The sequence below is a fragment of the Mirounga angustirostris genome, unplaced genomic scaffold, assembly GCF_029215605.1.
Source record: "Mirounga angustirostris isolate CCGP_5_RB_7025 unplaced genomic scaffold, mMirAng1.0.hap1 SCAF_5, whole genome shotgun sequence".
In the NCBI taxonomy this organism is placed as follows: Eukaryota; Metazoa; Chordata; class Mammalia; order Carnivora; family Phocidae; genus Mirounga; species Mirounga angustirostris.
Genome location: NW_026991713.1, coordinates 49,872,686 through 49,893,478, shown reverse-complemented (window position 1 = coordinate 49,893,478; position 20,793 = coordinate 49,872,686). Strand labels below are relative to the sequence as shown.

The 20,793-nt window shown below is 42.1% G+C and overlaps 1 protein-coding gene across 5 annotated transcripts in view; it reads left to right on the top strand.

Annotated features, from left to right (window-relative positions):
- The window catches only part of IRAK3 (interleukin 1 receptor associated kinase 3), a 67,874-nt gene extending 59,792 nt beyond the window's left edge, over positions 1-8,082 (top strand). For all 5 annotated transcript variants that reach the window (XM_064590939.1, XM_045873025.3, XM_045873026.3 and 2 more), the window contains one exon: positions 275-8,082. In XM_064590939.1, coding sequence (XP_064447009.1) covers positions 275-799 — 525 coding nt within the window. In that variant the 3' untranslated portion in view covers positions 800-8,082. The remainder of the gene's footprint in view (positions 1-274) is intronic.
- The last annotated feature ends 12,711 nt before the right edge of the window (positions 8,083-20,793 follow it).

Genomic DNA, 20,793 nt, shown 5'->3' with positions numbered 1-20,793 from the left:
CACAGTAGTTGGTGGCAAATCTAAGCCTCAACTCAGGTCTCTTGATATTTACTTTAGTGCAGTTTCTTTTATACTTGGCTTCAAGTCTTTTAATTTACTCATGAAACTGAAAGGGTTTAGCTAATCTTTAATAATACCTTCCCATTCAGAACTCTATAGTTGAAGTTATTTCATGAAAATAAGAGAATATTCCTTAATAGGTAGATAGAAAAAAGGTGAAAGGAGAGGTTATGGAAGCTTAATGCAAATGTTTCTTTGCTTCTTGGTTAACTAGGTCCTAACCACTCTTGAAAGTACTCAAGCCAGGTTATATTTTGCTGAGGATCCTCCCACCTCTCTAAAGTCCTTCAGGTGTCCTTCTCCTCTGTTCTTGGAGAACGTACCAAGTATTCCAGTGGAAGATGATGAAAACCAGAATAATCGTTCACCACCTCATGATAAAGGTTCGAGAAAAGATGGAGTGACTCAGAAAGTTCCATTTGAATGTAGCCAGTCTGAGGTTACGTTTCTGGGCTTTGACAGAAAGACAGGCAGTGAGAGAAACGAGGATGCCTGCAACAGGCCCAGTTCTTCTTGTCAAGAAAATTGGCCTCCAAAGCATTCAGCTCTATCCCAGGACCCAAGGGCCTATGGTGCATTTATGGACCCTTCTGCAGAAGCTCCAGGCCATTCTTACAGGAGCAGGCCAGTGGAGACCAGCTGTTCCTGCGAATTCTCCTGGAACGAATGTGAACCGCACAAAAGGGAATCGATTTCACCAGAAGATAAAGAAGAAAGCAAGTATTGCCAAGGCACCTGAGTACAGGTACCATCTTGGGAAAACATTGTCACCGTAAGTCATGCTATGAGGACTATCAATGGTGAGTTTGGGGGATGCAGATCAATAATCTGGACAATGCTATTCCTTCCTTCCCAATTCCTAGGCTTACACTTTGGCTAAATTAGAGCCGGTCAAAATTACTGAAGATCATGAGCTCTGACCTCAGACAAACAAAACCTACCAAAAAAGGGACTGGATTCTCCTGTCTTCTTCATCATCAGCAGCATGAGCCCTCAGAGCCTCCAGTCTGCTAAGTAGGTTCAGTTCAGTTAAATCCCATTGTTCTGTTTAGCTTGCTCACGAAGGTCATAGGAACTGTCTAATTTGTAAATGTTAACAGATGCCTTTTTCAAGAATTACCTTTTTGTTTATTTTAATTAACACTTAGTATTTTTTCTGCACATCCCTGTCAAGCCTGCCTGCCTGAAGATGAGCCAGATTCACTCTTGACTGTGACACGTTCTCTGCAGAGAGGGGATTCTTGCCCAAGATCTGGATTTCTGTATTTAAACTGTTAGGATAGTTTATCACATATCATATAGTTGTTAGCTATTATTACAATTTTTTTTACAAACTCAGGAATGAATTTGACATTCATAATCCTGAGTAGAATTTATGAAATTTTAATCAAGTAAATTTTGTTTCTGAGAAAATGGCTGGTCACAAGGGCCTATGTCAGCTCTTTGTTTGATCCTATACCTGCCGACTCTGTGCCTTTACTCCTCCTGTTTACTGGGTCTCCCCCTGTTGAAATCCTACCCAGCCCGTCAAGGCCCAGCAGAACTGCGTCTTCCAGGAAGCTTCCCCCAGCCAGAAGTACTTGCTCAGCAGCATTTCCATAGCATTGTTCTTGTGTTTCTGTTGTATACTTGTCACTTCCTGAAATGTACCGAAGTTATCTATGTCATCTTCTCTCTCTTACTAGGTTGTAAACTACCTGTATTAATGTCCTACTGTTGCTATAATAAATTATGACAAGCTTAGTGGGTTAAAACAATATAAGTTGGGGTGCCTGACTGGCTCATTCGGTAGAGCATCCGCTCCTGATCTCAGGGTCGTGAGTTCAAGCCCCACGTTGGGTATAGAGATTACTTTAAAAAAAAAAAAAAAAAAAAAAAATATATATATATATATATATATATGTTAATTATTTTACAATTCTGGAGGTCAGAAGTCCTTGGCATTCTTTCTGGAGGCTCTAGGGGAGAATTCATTCCCTTGCCTTTTCTAGCTTCTAGAGACTACCTGCATTCTTTGCCTTGTGGCCTCTTCCTCCATCCTCAAATCCAGCAATGTGGCATCTTTGAATCTAGATTTCTCTTTCTTTTTCTCTTTGACCTTTTCTTCATCACCTCTTTCTCTTACTTTGGCCCTCCTGCCTCTAGTAAGGATCCTTGTGATTGCATTGGGGCAACTCAGATAATCCATGGAAATCTCTGCATCTCAAGACCCTTAACTTAATCACATCTGCAATGTCTCTTTTCTCCTGTAAAGTAATTCACAAGTTTCTGTGATCAGGACATGAATATCTTGCAAGGAGGTGGGGGAGTAGGGGGTAGGGGTGGTGCGGGGGGGGGGGGTGGCGGGGGGAGGAGACATTACTCTATCAGACTCTGAGTATGTAGGGGCCATCTCTTCAAGGCCTAGCATGTTAGCCTGTACAGAGCTGTTGTTTGCTTACAAGTGAAGTTGAATTAAATTATCTCTAAGAACCCACATAATAAAAAATTCAGCTAGTAAACATTGCTGAATAAAGTGGGGATAAGGACTGTCTTTATGATGATGGATGGAAACATTCCAAGAAAACCATTTCCATGGGGTTAATGGAATTTCCCTCTCTAGAAATTTATAATAAAAGGGTAGATCTCTAGTCTCTGTGCATCAAAGGAATAGGCTCACGCACTTTTCTTCCTTCCTTTTCTTTCCTTCTTTGTGAATTAGTAGGGTTGGGTTAATCATAGTCAGATTGGAGTCCAGATTTAAGAACAGATGATTAAAGAAGGAAGTCATCAGGAATCAGGGTCAGGTTAACAGACCAAGGTCAGAAACATGAAGCTATAATTCTGGGAAAAAGGGCCTCATGGTGAGGTTGAAAGCCTTAGTTTGATTGGCAGGCCACATAAAGGCTCAGAAGCAGTTGGGAGAGGTCATGCTCAGGCTGGTCCTCAGGGGCCCTGACTGCCCCTTGCGGTCTTCCCCATATGTTCATGGCATGTGTTGACAATGCTCCCAAATTGCCCATGTGCCAAAACTAGTAGAGGCAAAGGGTTGGACTAGACTTTGTATGATTTCAATTCTTGTGACCTGTCCTAGTTTGGAAACTCTTGATTATACATGTTAATGAAAGGAAGCATGAAAGTCTTTGATGTTTGGCTTTATATACAGTAAGCCATTATGAAGCTGATTTAGCTTATCTTAGAAATATAGTCTGAAAGTATTTTGGCTGAATTGGGGAAATTGGCCTGGGATTGTGTGAAGTTGCCACTAATAACTCAAAAGAGGTAATCAAGACAATCAAGAATTGACTTTATGTTAAACTGTTTTTCACTTTGAATCTGGACCTCCCACTACCTTCAATGAGAGGTCATAACGGAAGCTGTGATTAACACAAGCCCCCAACCATGGCTCAGCACATTTGTAGTCTGTTGGAATTATGTTGATTTGAATGTGCTTATTTGACTTAAAGCAGTGTTTCTCAAATTTTAGTGTGCATCCAAATGATGTGGAAGTCTTGTTAAAAACACAAATTGCTGGACCCCACCCAGGTTCTGATGCAGTGGTTCTGGGGTTAGGAATTTGGCTTTCTGACAAGTTCCCACTGCTGCTCATACTGCTGCTTGTGTAGACCTCTCTTCGAGAACCACTGCTTTAAAGTGTTCTCCAATGGTTATCGATCAGTAGATTCTACCTTGCCATCTAGGTGTATGTTTTTTGAGAGAGTAATCGTTTTTAAAAAGTCTTTTATATTTACCCTATTACTTAGGATTTTGCTTAATTGGAGTAGGAGCTCTAGAAATATTGTTTTTATTTATTTATTTATTTATTTATTTGACAGACACAACAAGAGAGGGAACACAAGCAGGGGGAGTGGGAGAGGGAGAAGCAGGCTCGATCTCAGGACCCTGGGATCATGACCTGAGCCGAAGGCAGACGCTTAACGACTGAGCCACCCAGCCGCCCCTAGAAATATTGTTAATCAATAATCTTTTTTGATGAGGTCACCTTGCTAGGGTATGACTACTTTGGACATCTTATAGAGCAAGTCAGATTAGCTGGCAATAACCTGATCAATGATATGGCAAGCAGATGTCAGTGTGGCTGGAAATGAGAAGAATTTGTGTGATCCAGTCCTCCTTGATTTGCCTTCTGGTGGGTGTGTTAATGAGTGTTAATTGATAGGAATTTAATCTTGCATCCCGCTATGGGCAATGGGAGGACACCTCCATGGCTTCATGAGGTGGAGACTCGGGTACACGAAGAAACCAAGAATGAGCCTCCAAGTGTTCCCTTTGATCAGCAAACATGAATTAGTAAAGAATTTCGCTCATTTTCATCCTTATAATGCACCGTGGGCAAGCCCCAAGGCCGACCCTATTTACTTGTTAGGTTTTTGTCCCATTTTATAAGGCCCCAAAGCATAGAGAAAATATTTTGTTGTTTTTGAAAATAGGTATGGGATTTCTGGCATTATCACTTTTATTGACTTCTTGAGAATTGTTATAATGATCTGCAACTCACGGCATAATGGTGTAGTTTCATGGGGTGGTACGTTAGCCTGTGTAAAACAGCTTTTATGACCTGAGGTGTGGTGAGTATAGGAAGTGGGGGTTACCATGAGTAGCATCTACTAAGCATCTGCTGGAATCCCGGCACTGTATTGGCTCCTAGGATACAGAGGAAAGAGGAGAAGGCAACTAGCCCACTCAACAGTTTGGTGACATCTGTTATTTGAACCCCAAACCAATGGAACTGAAAGTAAAAGGGTGAGGAGGTTACTGTGCACTTTTGAGAGGGGAAGGAAGGCTTTTTGGGGAAGTTTGCTGGAGAGAGAGAGGGAGGAGAAGAAATAGAAAAGGGGGTGCAGGATGGACATCCAGGGATTGGGGACCCAGCACTCTCCCAGAGTTCTGCACAACACCAGCTCTGGGGCCGGAAGGATGGGTGAGAGCAAAGGGAGCTGGGCTCAGAGCTTTCCGTGTTTTTTCCTCTTTATCCTTCGCAGCCACCCCAAAGGTCCAAATCCCATTTTAGGGATGAGAAGACTGACTTAGAGAGGTTAAGGAATGTGCCTGAGGTACTCCCAGATCTGGAAGAGTTGGGATTTGAATGCACATCTGTCTGATTTCAAGGCCCACGCTCTTTCTCGTACTCCACACTGTACAAAGAAGCCCCCGTAGATTCAAGCTCTGATGTGAAAAGTCATTCGTTGATTCTACAAGTGTTCAGTAAGCACACAAGCCTTGCCAGGTCTTCTGCCTTTTTTCACTATCCTGCTCCTCTGTTAACAGTTACCCATGTCTACAGTCCTTAGATGTGAGTTAAATATATTCGCTGATCCAACCATTCATTCACTGAATGAATATTTATCAACAGCTTCCTTTGTGTCAGGCACTGTTCTGGGAGCTGGGGACACAGTGAAGATGACACCCAACAAAGATCCCTGCCCTCATGGAGCTTATGTTCGAGTGAATAAATGAATGCATGGGTGAAAGGAAACTGCCATGGGAGAATTTTTATCTTGATTCTAGTGCTCACTGGTGGCACTCAGAGACCAGCCTCACGGAGCTATCTCAGGGTGTTATCTGGACTTAGACTCTGGCTTCTTCGCCAGCTCTTTCTAGGGATTCGCAGAGGTTTCTCCTTACCCTGTTGTACAGCTGATGTCTCCAGGGTAGCTTGCTGCTTTTCTATTAGTGTGCATGAGGCGGTATGGCGTGTCTTGTAGCAGTCATAACAGACCCTATTCTTCCACTGACCTGGGATTTCTTCGGGACATTTATCTGGCTACTGATGGCATCTTCAGCTGGATTCTTTTAAGGACTCTGAGCACCTACACTTACCTCGCCTTCCTATCACCCCATCATAGAATTGTTGGCTTCTCTCTTCTCCACAAAACTGAAACTTCCTTGAAGGCAGGGGCTATATCCTGCTCCTTTTTGTATGTCTAACAACTAGCAGGGTACCTGGCACGTAATACAGCCCAATAAGTATTTGTAAAGTGTGTGAACCAAATAGTCCTTTAAAACATCTTCAAATCTTTGATATCAAGGTATCAAGACTGTCATCTACCTTGCACCCAAAGTGAATCTTTCTATTATCCATACTACCAGCACTCATTAGCTTAGATGTTTCCATCCTGCTATTTGTGGATAAAAAGTTATTAATGTCAAATATTAATATCTGAGATACCTTTGGAAAGAGGAATTAGACATTGTGTACATTGCTTATAAATTTGCTTCATGGTGGAAAATATTCCCAAACCATTTCTAAGCAATAGTAAACCAACATTTTGATAGGGGATAAACTGATATTTGTGATATTTTGTTTCCATCTTTCTGTCAAATTATTTATATATACTTGATGGTCTATTGAACTTGACATGCAAGTATTTTCTTGGGAAACACTTTTGCTCCAAAGATCTACATTGCCTACCAAATCTTCACTTCAGAGCCTTCTTCTTGATGTTATCTGTCTCATTGAAAACTTTGTGGTTATCTCTATAAATAGTAAGGGAATATTTCCAAAGTCTTTTATGGACTCCTTAATTTTAATATTTCCTATAGAGCAACATTGATTGCAATGGAGGGTAAGCAGGTAGAAAGAGCTTACTTGTGGGAGGGAGATTGAGATTCAGTTAACATTGAGGTGTCTAGGGACTCCTGGGTGGCTCAGTCGGTTAAGCGGCTGCCTTTGGCCTGGGTCGTGATCCCAGGGTCCTGGGATCGAGTTCCACATCGGGCTCCTTGCTCAGTGGGGAGCCTGCTTCTCCCTCTGTCTCCCTCTGCTTGTGCTCTCTCTGTCAAATAAATAAAATCTTTAAAAAAAAAATTGCGATGTCTAATAGTGTGGTAGATGCATTCATCATTTATGCTTTGAATGCCTACTGAGCTGGGTTCTGTTACTATAAATAAGATCATCAAAAATGATATTTAAAAAAATGACTCTTGTCCAGAGTCACGCCAATATTGGAATGGGGATGCAAACCGAAGACTCTCTGTTCAAATCCAGGAAAATATCTGCTCTGAAAAGGGGTAACTTAAAAATTAAAGGTATCCCCTATTTGAAAATATAAATGGTAATAAATATGTGTTTATTATTTTATTTGCATTAATTATATCCTCCCAGGTTGGCAAATATTAAAGTAATTTATAAGAATATGAGCAAAGGGGCATTCTTGTTCATTCTTGACAGGAGTGAAAATTGGTACAACTTTCTAGAAGACAGTATGTATCAAATTTGGCAATATGTATCAAAAATTTAAATGATATACTTTTACCCAGCAATTTGTTTAGATTTTATCCTAATGAATAAAAATTACATAAGTATGTAAACATGAGGGTAAAGAAGTACTTTATGATGTTTATGATTTTAAAACTTTGGCGGAGATGCCTGGGTCGCACAGTCGGTTAAGCATCTCACTCTTTTTTTTTTTTTAAGATTTTATTTATTTATTTGCAAGAGAGACAATGAGAAACAGAGAGCATGAGAGGGAGGAGGGTCAGAGGGAGAAGCAGACTCCCCGCCGAGCAGGGAGCCCGATGCGGGACTCGATCCTGGGACTCCAGGATCATGACCTGAGCCGAAGGCAGTCGCTTAACCAACTGAGCCACCCAGGTGCCCCAAGCATCTCACTCTTGATTTCGGCTCAGGTCATGACCTCAGGGCTGTGAGATCAAGCCCTGTGTCGAGCTCCATGCTCAGTGCGGAGTCTGCTTGAGATTCTCTCTCTCTCTCCCTCTGTCCCTCCTGCTTGTTTTTTCTCTCTCTCTCTCTCAAATAAATAAATCTTGAAACAACAACAATAACAAACTTTGGAAACAGCCTAAATATCCTTTAATAGAAAATGGGTTAAATAATTCTAGCACATATATACCATTGAGTCATATATGACTATCGTTAAAAATTATTTAGGTCTTGTTTATTGCTATGGAAATTTGTACCTTTCATTAGCAAATGAAAAAGCAGGCTATAGAATAATATGTTCAATATGGGCCCATTTATAATACTGTATATTTTAAAATAGTATGTGTTTCATATAGAGATCTTTGGCAAAAATGATGTCTTTTTCCAGACTATGGTATTTGGGTGATTTTTGTGTATTTGAAATTTTTATAATGAGCATGTATCATTTTTGTTACCAGAAAATAATAAAGCTATTTTTATGTTGGAAAATATATTCTATACATTTCTACATTTGCCTGGCTCTTTGCTTCGTTGTGCCCCCGGTAACAACCAGCCACTACCAGTAATCTTCCATTCCATTGCCCTTTATTATTTCTGTCTTCCAACCTTCGCGGCTGAAGCTCCCACATAGATCTGTCTGGTATCCCCTGAATAACAAGTTTTGAAAGGACTTACAGAAAAGCAATCCAAGATGTAAAAACCAGACAAGCTGAAATACAAAAGAGTAGAGAACAGATCACAGTGCACAGCTGAGAATGCTTTATAATTAAATATTAGTTGATTTTGGTAAAATCTTAAAAAATTATCCTTCAGCTCTATACTTACAAATCAGTACCTCAAGGAGTAGCCTACAGTTAAATTTAAAAAAGATCTTTGGAGAGAGAGATTTTTTTTTTTTAAGATTTTATTTATTTATTTGACAGAGACACAGCGAGAGAGGGAACACAAGCTGGGGGAGTGGGAGAGGGAGAAGCAGGTTTCCCGCTGAGCAGGGAGCCCGATGTGGGGCTCGATCCCAGGACCCTGGGATCATGACCTGAATCAAAGGCAGACGCTTAACTGACTGAGCCACCCAGGCGCCCCTGGAGAGATAGATTTTTAATCATCAAGTATTCATTCCTCAGACTTGTGTCCCACTATCCCTTTTTAGCCTACATAAAATTTTTAACTTGCTGAACTTAGTGGACTCGGGGCTGTAGTTACCAGTTGAAAACAAAACTTAGTGCAGAGAACATGTGACTAAATACAGTGTTTTTCTCCAGCTGGTAGAGTTGGAGCCTATGTAACAATGCTAATGGGGCCCCCGATACATTAATTATAAAGGGAAATAGCAAAGTGGACTCCAGGGTAAAATACCAATTCTAATGAGTTCTATCTGGAGGGACGGTTTTGTGGGCATAAGTTACAGAGGGTGTAAATATGGTAAAAACACTTCCCAGGCAAATCCAGCTAAAAGATAAACTAGTGCTGGCTTCTTAAGAGCATAACACTGCCACCAATTTTGTTCTCTTGATACCCAATGAATGTGTTGCTGCTATTTTTGTGTTCCCCGGAAGAGAAACTCCAGGTAATACCACTGTACCATCACCGCAAAGATGTCGGCAAAAGAGAGGTTAAGGAGGGGCGCCTGGGTGGTTCAGGCAGTTAAGCGTCTGACTCTTGATTTTGGCTCAGGTCTTGATGTCAGGGTGGTGGTGAGATGGAGCCCTGCATCAGGCTCTGTGCTGGGCGTGGAGCCTGCTTGAGATTTTCTCTCTCCCTCTCTCTTTGCTCCTCCCCCCTTCTCATGCACCTGCACTCTCTCTCTCTCTAAAAAAAAAAAAAAAAGAGAGAGAGAGAGAGAGATGTTAAGGAATCTAATACATAAATATAGTGTAAGATGAAGTCATTCCCACAGCACATTTGGGAGAAGCATGCATAACTTCTGGTACTCTTCTTCTTAATCCCATTATTCACTAAAGATAATTTCATGTCATCCTGGAAGTGTATCGGCTAATTATAGTGCACTTGCTGGACCATTAAACATTGGATCTTGTGATATTTCTTTTTATTTTATGTTTGTAGCACGGGTTTTTTTTTTTTTAAAGAGCGGCAGTGACTTCAGCCAAAGGCAAATATTAATCTGTGACCTTTATTATTTCTATTTTATGCACCTGGAGGAAAATGTAAGATTCCAGTATGCTTACAAAGCCAAGTGTGCATGTTCATATTAAGTCACTGCCCGCAGCTCTAAGGCTATTGCTTGAGACAGAAGGCAGAGCAATCTGTGACATTTTCATTACGCATTTGTCCAGCAGTTTGAAGAGGGGGAAATAATTCATGTGATTACTGGTAGCCTGTCTTGGCTATGAAAAGGTATTTCTCTAGGGGTGCCTGGGGGGGCTTCTTCAGTTAAGCCTCCAGCTCTTGATCAGGTCATGATCTCAGGGTCCTGGGATCGGGCCCCATGTCTGGCTCTGTGCTCAGCAGGGGGCCTGCTTGAGGATTTCTCTCCCCCTCTCTCTCTGCCCCTCCCTCCACTCACACTCTCTCTCTCTGAAATAAACAAATAAATAAATAAAAGGTATTTCTCTAATAAAAAAATTATTACCATATTTTATAAGACATAGTCTGGCATGTCTTCATCTCTCTCCCTATCTCATATCCCAGCATCATTGGGCCTTGTGTCAATGGCCATTTGAGTGAACCAAGTAGCGTCCCTGCATCACAGTTAAATGATCTCATCAATCCCACTGAAACGACACCTCCACTCTTCTTCAGCCACTATTTCCAAGGCACACTCTGGACCCCATTCTTACCTGCAGCTGCTACACCTCAGAAATCGTAGGATATTATCCTGCACTTGATAACGACATCCTATTATCTGATCTCTCCAGTTTTTCCTGGCCTGTCAATGGACCATCCTTTTCCTCCCCATCTATTCCATGTTTCTCTTTGCATAGGTTGAGCCATGGGTTCATCTGTATCAATGTCTGTCCTTATGGAGAAATAGAACCCCTACTAGTTATTTTGAACAGATGGAATTTTTATTGGGAATTGCTTATCAAAAGGTTGGAAAGGCTAGAAGAGAAAAAAAAAAAAAAAGGAAAATGTGAAATTATCCAGAGACTAATAACTACAGGAAGCCATTCTCACGGTTCTGGATGGAGGAGAAAAAAGAGACAAGGTGTAACTAAGAGCCCATGACCACTGTTCTGCTGAGGCTGCAGAGAGCTTGCTGCTGATGCTTCTGGAACGGTGCTGCCACGGAGGAAAGCAGGACCGTGGACCGGACCACCACCTGTGCAGCCCCTACGTTGCTGCCAGGGGCGCAACAAGTAGCAGAGAAAGAAAAGGCTTTTCCCGTTCTTCTACATTCCATAGTGAGGAGCCAGCTGTCAGGGGCATCCAGGAGATGCAGTTTTCTCTAAACTACAAAGGAAAGCACAGAAGGGCAAGAACAGACAAATCCTGCCCTTTGGCTATTCAGCATTTATTCTCACCTTTCCACCTTATGTTCACACTTCCAGTAACAATAACGATATCGCACAAATATTCCTTAACTAATTGAAGATGCTGTCACTCTTTCAAAAAAGGAGGCACAGGATCTCATCACTCATGATCCCTGTCTCCAGGTGATTTTAATCTATCTTCTGCCTAAAATTTCTAAGAATAAAGGCAACCATCACCAACACTTCTTATATACTATAGGAAGAGAGAGAGGGAAAATCAGTAATTGGTGAATATACACAAATACATACAAAACAAAAGAAACCTACATGGCTGCTCTAGTCTTTGTTTCTGTAATTTGTCACAGGCTGCAATGTCACTCTCCTTCCACGTTCCCCCTGGCCTCGGCCAGCTAACATTGGTTGTGTAGGGTCCCCTCCCTGACGGCGTGCACCAAATCTTCATCCCTAAAGGGTGTGAGACGTCAGCGGTCTTTATGAGCGCTGTGACTGCACGCTAGCTTTCATCACTGGCTATGGAACTGTTAGTAGGTAGAGTTCCCTGGATTCCAGTCATACGCCTTCCTGTCCTCCCTGTGCTCACCAGTCTGATTTCCCCGCTTGAGAGCTACAATCAATAGCCAGAACCAGGATAATAACCTACGTCTTTCTTCTTGGCTCAGTGGCATGCAGAGCCCAAAAGAGCAGTCTCAACCTCCCGGTTGATAAAACCACTGTGTCCAGATGGGATCATTCCTCACTTCAGAACTAAGAGTTTTTTTAAATGAGCAGAGCTCATGGGGCAGCTGGCTGGCTCAGTTGGTGGAGCATACAACTCTTGATCTCAGGGTTGTGAGTTCGAGTCCCACGTTGGGTGTAGAGTAAGTACATACATACATACATAAATACATAAATACATGAATAAGCAGAGCTCAGAACAGACGAGATGAGAAGCCGAAAAAAGATATATGAGTGGGTATTTTTATTTTTCTCAGCATCTTTGTCATCGAATAATGGGAAACATTTTAAATCAATAGCTCTCTTAAAATTTATCATACCAAATCAAATGTTATACTTTAAATATTGTATGTAAAATGAATATTAGTTCATTCTGTTATTTAATTTGGGTATACTTCTGTTACTTTAGTCTAAGTTGGTGCTAAGTGTGGGTCCGTGTGTCTGTTAAAGCCATCACTTCATATGAGCTCTCACAGAGCTTGTGGATCTACCAAGGCCTTGAGATCTTTTTCACATAAACTGCTGATAGCATATATCTCCTTCATCGTTTCCTTGTGTGATTGATTTTCACAAAATAAAGCCCAGAACTTATTATATTTTTATTATCCTAACACTGTCCAACTATTTTTAGGTGACTCCATATACGCTGTGGTTCAGGGCTGTCTTGTTTGTTCTGAATCACTGATACAGCATTTTGAGTAGCCCCTGTCTGACTCCATTTCTTATCACTCTCCCTGTCGTTCGCCAGCCACAGCCATGCTAGCCTCCCTGCGTGCCAACCTTGTTCCCACCTCAGGACTCTTGCACTTGCTGTTCCTCTGCCTGGACCGCTCTTCCCCCCAAATTTCGCTCTCTGCCATTACTCCCTCTCCCCTTTGATAATGTATCAGTTTCCTTCAATTCATTTGTCAGTGCATGACAATGAATAAGCTTGAGACCATCTCATGTATTACAGAAATAGTCTTTCCAAGGAAACTAGGATGTATTTCCACTTCATTGTCAACAAGACTTAAAAGAGTTGAGTGACTATCAAGGTCTTATAATTTGTCAGTGAACAGGCAGAAATTCAACCTCAGTCTTATTGGTCTAATCTGATGGGCTTTTTGTTATACTTTTCTATATGGAAATACCTAATAATTGTACAAGCAGATTAGTTCTTAAAGGTATTAAAGGTATTTTTTTTCCCAAAGGCTTAAAATTAATCTCTGAGACATTATTCTTAAGTTTTTATTTAAATTCCAGTCAGTTAACATGCAGTGTAATATTACTTTCGGGTGTACAATATAGTGATTCAACACTTACATACAATACCGGGTGCTCATTACAACAAGAGCACTCTTTAATCCCCATCACTTATTTTCCCCATCCCCCCACCCACCTCCCTTCTGGGAAACATCAGTTTGTTCTCTATAGTTAAGGGTCTGTTTCTTGGTTTGTCTCTCTCTTTTTTCCCCTATGATCATTTGTTTTGTTTCTTAAATTCCACACATGAATGAAATCATATGGTATTTGTCTTTCTCTGACTGACTTATTTCACTTAGCATTATACCCCCTGGCTCCATCCATGTCATCGCAAATGGCAAGATTTCATTCTTTTTGATGGCTGAGTAATATTCCATTGTATACATATACCACATCTTCTTTATCCATTTATCAGTCGATGGACATTCGAGCTCTTTCCATAATTTGGCTATTGTAGATAATGCTGCTATAAACATCAGGGTGCATGTATCCCTTTGAATTAGTAATTTGTATTCTTTGGGTAAATACCTAGTAGTGCAGGGATGCCTAGCTGGCTCAGATGGTGGAGTATGTGACTCTTGATCTTGGGGTTGTAAGTTCAAGCTCCATGTTGGGTGTAGAGATTACTTAAAAATAAAATCTTAAAAAAAAAAAAAAAAAAAAAAAAAAAAAACCCAGTAGTGCAATTGTTGGATCATAAGGTGATTCTATTTTTAACTTTTTGAGGAACCTCCATACTGTTTTCCAGAGTGGTTGCACCAGTTTGCATTCCCACCAACAGTGTAAGAGGGTTCCCCTTTCTTCACATCCCACCTTGAGATGTTATCGACATCTATGAATCTATCCTATGGAAATAATCATAGAGGTGCAAAAAATTATTGCTGGAAGGATGTATGTTTCGACATTGTTTACAATAGTAAATAGCTGAAATCAATCTAAATGTCCAACAATCAGAAATTTAAAAAATAAATTTTGGCTAAATGTAGTCATTGACATAATGTTATACAAGAATGTCTGTCTTAACATTGTTAGCGGTAAAAGGCAGATTACTAAACACTATGTAAAACAGGATCTTACTTTTTGCAAAAAGGAAGTTTATGGACACATAGCTATAGAAAAAGGACTAGAAAAAATAGACAAAAATATCTAAAAGTAAGTGTGTGTTAGGATTATAATGATGTCACCTTTCTTTTCTGCTTATCTATATTTTAATTTTTTTCTGCAATGAACATGTATACTTTAACTTTTAAAATAATTGTCATTATTTGAATAGTTTTAAAATTATTTTTGTAATCTTATTTGATGGGATTTAAATAATAAAAAATCATATGCAACAATATGTCAGTATTTTCATGATGTAGCTTTCTGTGTAAGAAACTGCTTTTATTTATTTCACGTGTTATTAACTTCCTGAAGTGATATTTCATTACAGAAGCTCTTTAAATTTATTAATCACTTGTATTTCTATCCATATAAATGCAGACAATGCTTTTTGTTGTCCTCTGGGAGAGACTAATATAAGAGTGAGGATAATGACTCAAGCGAATATACAAGGGACTAAGCTTAATGTGCTAGAGCACTACAGTGATGTGATAACAATTATGATTTTGTTTCCAGTGTGGGAGAGTAGGCTTATAATAAAGCTACAGCATGTACCTCTCCATAATCCATCCTCTGCAAATATTGCATTGATTGGAATGGACACCACAAGAGAGCAAAAGTAGATCTGCATGAAATGTTTTTGCTCTGGTCAGTCAGTAATAACCAATTTGTATATAAAGTACAGTAGTGGTTGGATGAAGGAATGTGAATATTTAATTGTAATTCAATTCAATTTTAATTGAATTTCTAAATTCTGGGAATTTAAAACCAGCATAATGAAAAGTAAGGAAATGTAAAGTCCTCTGGTATGTATTCTCTTCATATTCCCATCTTTGTACACTTCTCTTCCCTCCGAAATTTATTTGCTCACTCCTGACCTCCCTCCCAGACGTTTCTCCTCTGTTCAGTGGAATGTTCATTTGCTTGCAAAGAAACTTTTCTTCATCCTCAACCCGCTCAAAGGCATTTTCACCCTCTCTATTATCTTAACAAAACCTGGCTCTCATCAAGTGCCCTGCTTTGCTTCCTTTGTAATTCTGTCCAGCGAAGGGCGCTCGTTTTGCCATGAACCCGATACCCCTAGGACCGGGTGGGGGAGGTCCGAACCTTCCAACTCCACGGTGCTATTCCTGTGCCACACACCTCCCAGCCCAGGGCTGGCTTCACGGGCATGTGTCTGGTGCCGTCACCCAGTACCCACGCACAGAAGTACCCCTGCTTGGGCCTCAGTGCTCTGTAGCTACTTTCTTGAAAAACTCTGAACAATTGTTATGGGGCTGAATGGTGTCTCCCAAAATTCACATGATGAAGACATCACACTTAGTACCTCAGAAGGTGACTGTGTTTGAACATAGGGTCTTTAAAGAGGTAATGAAGGTTAATGAGGTCCCTGGAGAGAGCCTTAATCCAATACGACCGACCGGCGTCCTTCTACAAAGAAGAGGCTAGGACACAGCACAGAGGAAAGATCTGGTAAAGACAGAGAAGTAAGCTGGCTGTCTACAAGCTGAGGAGAGAGGCCGCAGATGAAACCAAGCCCCCACATCTTCGTTTTGTACTCAGCCCTACAAATTATAGCGCCAGCCCTGCCCAGCCCCATACATAGAAGGCACCACTTTTAGAGCTCAAACAATCTGGCTATTTCACCCTCTCTTTTCAGAACCCTTGTTACTGTGCTTACAATTTACTCCCTTCGTTCCTATCTTCATCCCTGCTCTTGGCAGTCAGTGTGTCAGTCCCAGCTACTTCTAGCTCTGTCTCCCCGACCTTTGAATCCAGTCTAGGAGAACAACTCACCCTGATGGCCACCCTCGCCTTTCATTACCCATCTGCGCCACCTCTCAGCCTCAGCATTGCCGATTCAGTGCGCACGCTGTGGGGGCGAATCAACGCGTAAAAGGAGAAGAGTAATGTTAACTTTATAGGCTTTGCTGTAAGGTTCAATAAAATAATATATGGGATGTGCCCAGTAGGGTGCCTGGCACATAGGCCTTCTCACTAGAAGGCTAAGTGCATTTCCCCTTTGGACCTGACCTCCAATTCTTCTGTTCCTACTCTTTCCTCCCACCAAACTGGCCTCCAACAGTAAGATCTCCACTTTCAATTTTCCCCTTTCATGTCAGTCTATCATGACACCCTTTTCCATCTCCAGGCTTCACTCCCAACAACCCCCCTCATTTGTTTCTTTTCTTCTTTTTTTAAAGATTTTATTTATTTATTTGAGAGAAAGAAAGCACAAGTGGGGTAAGGGGCAGAGGGAGAAGCAGGCTCTCCGCTGAGCAGGGAGCCCGATGCGGGACTTGATCCCAGGACCCTGAGATCGTGACCAGAGCTGAAGGCAGATGCTTAACCGACTGAGCCACCCAGGGCCTCCCCCCTCCATTTTTTTCTAATGCTGGTAGTATTCTCGTTTTCTGCCATGTCTGATCTGCAAAATATCTACCCTGTACAAATTTATGTAGCTCCTCTCTAGTTGCCTGTGGTCTGCTATCCGTGCTCTGGGCCGCGAGCACTCCTGTGCTGGCCTCTGTCTACACCCCACAGCGGCCGCTCCAGCCAGCCCCCTCCGGCTGGTCTCTTCGGGCCTCCTGTCCTTTGCTATCCTCCGACTCTGAGCCACTCTCCCTGATTTCTACTTCAGAGAAAAAAAGCAGGTGTTGGACTTGACTCTTCCTTCTGTCTTCTGCTTGCAGATAGACCCACATATGGTGGGGTCCCCCCTCCATCCCTCTCTTCCTGCATCTGTCTTCTTGCCCGTTTTCCTCTATGCTCTGGGTCCCCTTTTTCTCCCAAACTCGGTCAGTCATTCTTTCTACTTTACCTTCAACCTCTTGTCTTCTATGTCTGGGTCTCCTCCATACAGAAACGGAATTCTGTCTTCTTCCATATTCAGGGTGGAAATGCTTCTATTCTCCTCAGCCAGGCCCTCTGATAAAGCCGACCGCACTGGCTTGCTTCCTTCCTCCACTTCTGGCATGTTCCTCAGCTCCCCTAATAGATGGCTGTCCTCCATTCCACTAACATTTCTCGCTCTGAGACCATCAGTGGGCTCCTAACTCCAACTGTGATCAACGTTTAGGCTTGGGCACACTTGTTTTCTCCGCAGTGTCTGACAGTGTTGAATTCTACTTCCTTCTGGAATTCTCATTCCGCTAGGTGCTCTCTCTTTCTGCTTTCTCTACCTTCTCCTTTTGCTCCGTCTCTGCCGTTCCCTCAGATATTGCTTCCACATTCCCCTCTTCTTTTCCCTCTCAAGCCTCCCTGGATGAATTCATTTGCTCTCATGGCTGTGTCCGCCCTCTCGTTTCTGATGACTCCCGCAGTGCTGGGGGCCAGGCCCACCGGACCAGAGAGGCACAGTGGCCGTGGCATCCATCAGTCACACCGCTGACCAGCTGAACGGACTTGGGGCAAATCGTTGACCTACGCAAGTTTCAGCTCCCTCCATTGTACAGTGAGACTAATAATGTATAGCTTAGAGGCTTATTGTGGGGATTGAAATAATGCAGATAAAGCACAGCTCCTGGCACATATAAATGACTCAATACATCCTAGTGCTCCTGGTGTTGCTCATGGCAATGATATTTAAAGGTGGCTGCGACTCAAGCCCTGATGGGTCTTTGTAAGGTCTCACCCACACGTGCTACCTGCCATCAGCTAGTGGTAGTAACTGCAGAATCTGTGTCTGGCCGCTGAGCTTCCGTCCACACTCACAGCATTTCTAAGTGTTGCATGGTCTCTGCACCTCTCATTTATAACCCACTTCCCGCTTCTATCTTTACTTCCTGACTTGAATAATCTTCTATTCTAGCTGACCTGGTCTTCCCGAGGTCTGCAAACCTAAAGAAGCCCATTTTTAAACAGTCTCCCATGCCTCTGTAAGACCCAGTTAATACTAACGTTCTCCATGTGTCTTCGTGCAGGATTTGTCACAACTCTGTTAATATCCAGCAAAGACAGTGTGAGGGACACTATGCAATAGGATAAAGACCAGGTCCTTGCCTACTTTTCTACCTTCTCCACTCTCCCATAAGGGCGCATGCACCAAATGAAACCACTGACAATTTCCAGAAGGTACCATGCTGCTCCAGCTCCTCTGTTCCAAATAGCTTGTCCCTGTTGCTACCCTCCTCTGTGCAACCGCCCCTAACCATCTCTCCCCCAGCCCCTTGCCGAATTCGCTACTTCCATAACTCCTGCAGCTCTGATCAGCTTTTTCTACAAAGGATTGCCTCTCAACCATACTGAACTTCACTTTTGTCATGTCTTTGTCTCCAGAGTCTAGCACAAGGCCTGGCACATAGACCTTTAGCACCTTTACCGTGGACCAATAGATAAATACGAAGCACTAGAGAAATGCTTCATCAGAATTCCACTAGGGGTCACTTTCTTTACATTTTCGGAAGAGACCGTGCAGGCACTTAATAATCAATTCTTTATGACAAATTTAGCTTTGTGTTTAATTTTTAAAGTCATTTATTGTTTATTTAATGGAAACTGAAATTCTGCCGTGTCGTACAAGCCTCGGAGCACTATACGATCTGCAGCTTTATCTGGTTTTGTGGATAATGTCAAAATTCATGTTTGGGCAAAGAACAAAATTGAACGTGGCATTTAATTTTGCATATTCAGAATTCAGATCACTGAATTTATATGAAAGTTTCTTCCATATTTTTAGGTTAATATCTTTCGATAGGGATATTAATATTTCATTATTTCATTTCAAATACGTTTGCAGTCTATCCCAAAGACCTAATCTTCTAAAGCTTTATTTCTTTATTCACCTCAGTTGCAAAATTAATGGTGTATTCCTACCAATCATCTTGATCTGCCTGGCTTGCAGTGGGCACTATAATTTTTATCATTATCATTATTGTCTCTAGGAGAAGTGGCTACACAGAATGAGAAACTTGTCTTCTAGGGAGGGTCAGGGAAGGCTGCCTTGAGAAGACTGCACTTGTACAAGGATCCGAAGCAAGAGAGAGCCCAACATATGGACGAACTGCACGAAATTCAGTGTGGCTGAAGCTTAGGATGAAAGAGGGCAGTGGTGGGAGGGAAGATAAACTCAGGGGTTACCTGAATGATCTCAGTAGGTAGCTGGTACAAGCCAGCTCAGAAAGAATCTTTTAATCATGTTTCACGCTACAAGCAATGAGAAGCCATTGATGGGGTTCATTCTAGGATGACTCTGGTTGTGTTGTAGAGAATGGATCAGAGAAGCATAAGAAGGGAGTCAGCAAGACCTTTTAGGAGGCTGTTCAGGAAGACATAATGGTGGCCTGGACTGGGGTGGTCCAGAGAAGTGGACAAAGGAAGCATATTTTTAGGAGGTAAAATTCATACAACTTCATGAGAAATTGCAGGGGTAGGAAGGGCAGAGAAACCCAAGAGTTGAGGATGCCTCTAGGGTTCTAGCCTGGGCAATCAGGTGGAGGAGAGTAATATTCAAGGAGCTAGTAGAGGAAGGCAGGTGTGATACACCAGTCATGACACCTCTCCATGATCCTGGCAGCTGATACTTTTCACCCATTTCTCTGCTCATTCAGTGTATCATTGCTCTTTCAGTTGGAATACATGGAAGAACCATAGACTGTTGGAGCAGTACAGGATCTCACAGATTAGCAACAACGTCATTTTTTAAAAAATATTTTACTTATCTACTTATTTGAGAGAGAGAGAGTGAGCAGGCGGGGGGGGGGGGTGTATGTGGGGAGAAGCAGAGGGAGAGGGACAAGCAGACTCCATGCTGAGCATGGAGCCCAATGCAGGGCTTGATCCCACAACCCTGAGATCATGACCTGAGCCGACACCAAGAGTTGGATGCTCAACCAACTGTGTCACCCAGAAGCCCCAGCAATAGCCTCATTTTATACGAGCTTTAAGAGTCACAAAGTTCTTTGGCCTTTTGTGGTCCTCCTATACATATAAAACATCTCAGGTACCTAGGCTGTGTAACTCTAGGAAATACAGTGAATACCCAACTATTTCTAGGTATTTCTAGGAGGATGTTTACATGGCCTCTTGTCATCTAGAGCCCCCAATGCTCGGTCCTTTCCTTAATCTCCTCTGACTGCCACTTCCTTGGCTCCCCTTTATGTTCCAGTTCTCTCTCAATCCCTTCATTCTAATTTGGCTATATCGCCCCAGACATTTATTTCTAGGACCTATGAATCCAGCACTGTTGTCTGTAACTTGCTTTATAAAAGTAGGGTTACTAAGCAAATTAAGGAACTTTAGACTCAGATGTCAGACTGTCCCTTATTCCTACTGGTCCTATGGGCCAGCCTCCTTGGCCTGGCCAGCTGCCATACTGGTAGGCATGCTCTCATTTACAATAGGTGTCTTCACCTGGCTCCTCTCCTCCCTATCTTTTGGGAGCCCAATCCTTGTCTCCAGCCCCTTTCCCAAATCAGTAATCATCCAAAGAAGTCCTCTAGGGACAACACCCTTTTCCACTTTATCTATAACTGTTTTATCAGTTTCATTTACTTATGTTTACTTTTTCTCATCCTTGCTAGACTCTGAGTCCTGGCTTTGCATGGCCCAGGGTTTCCCCAA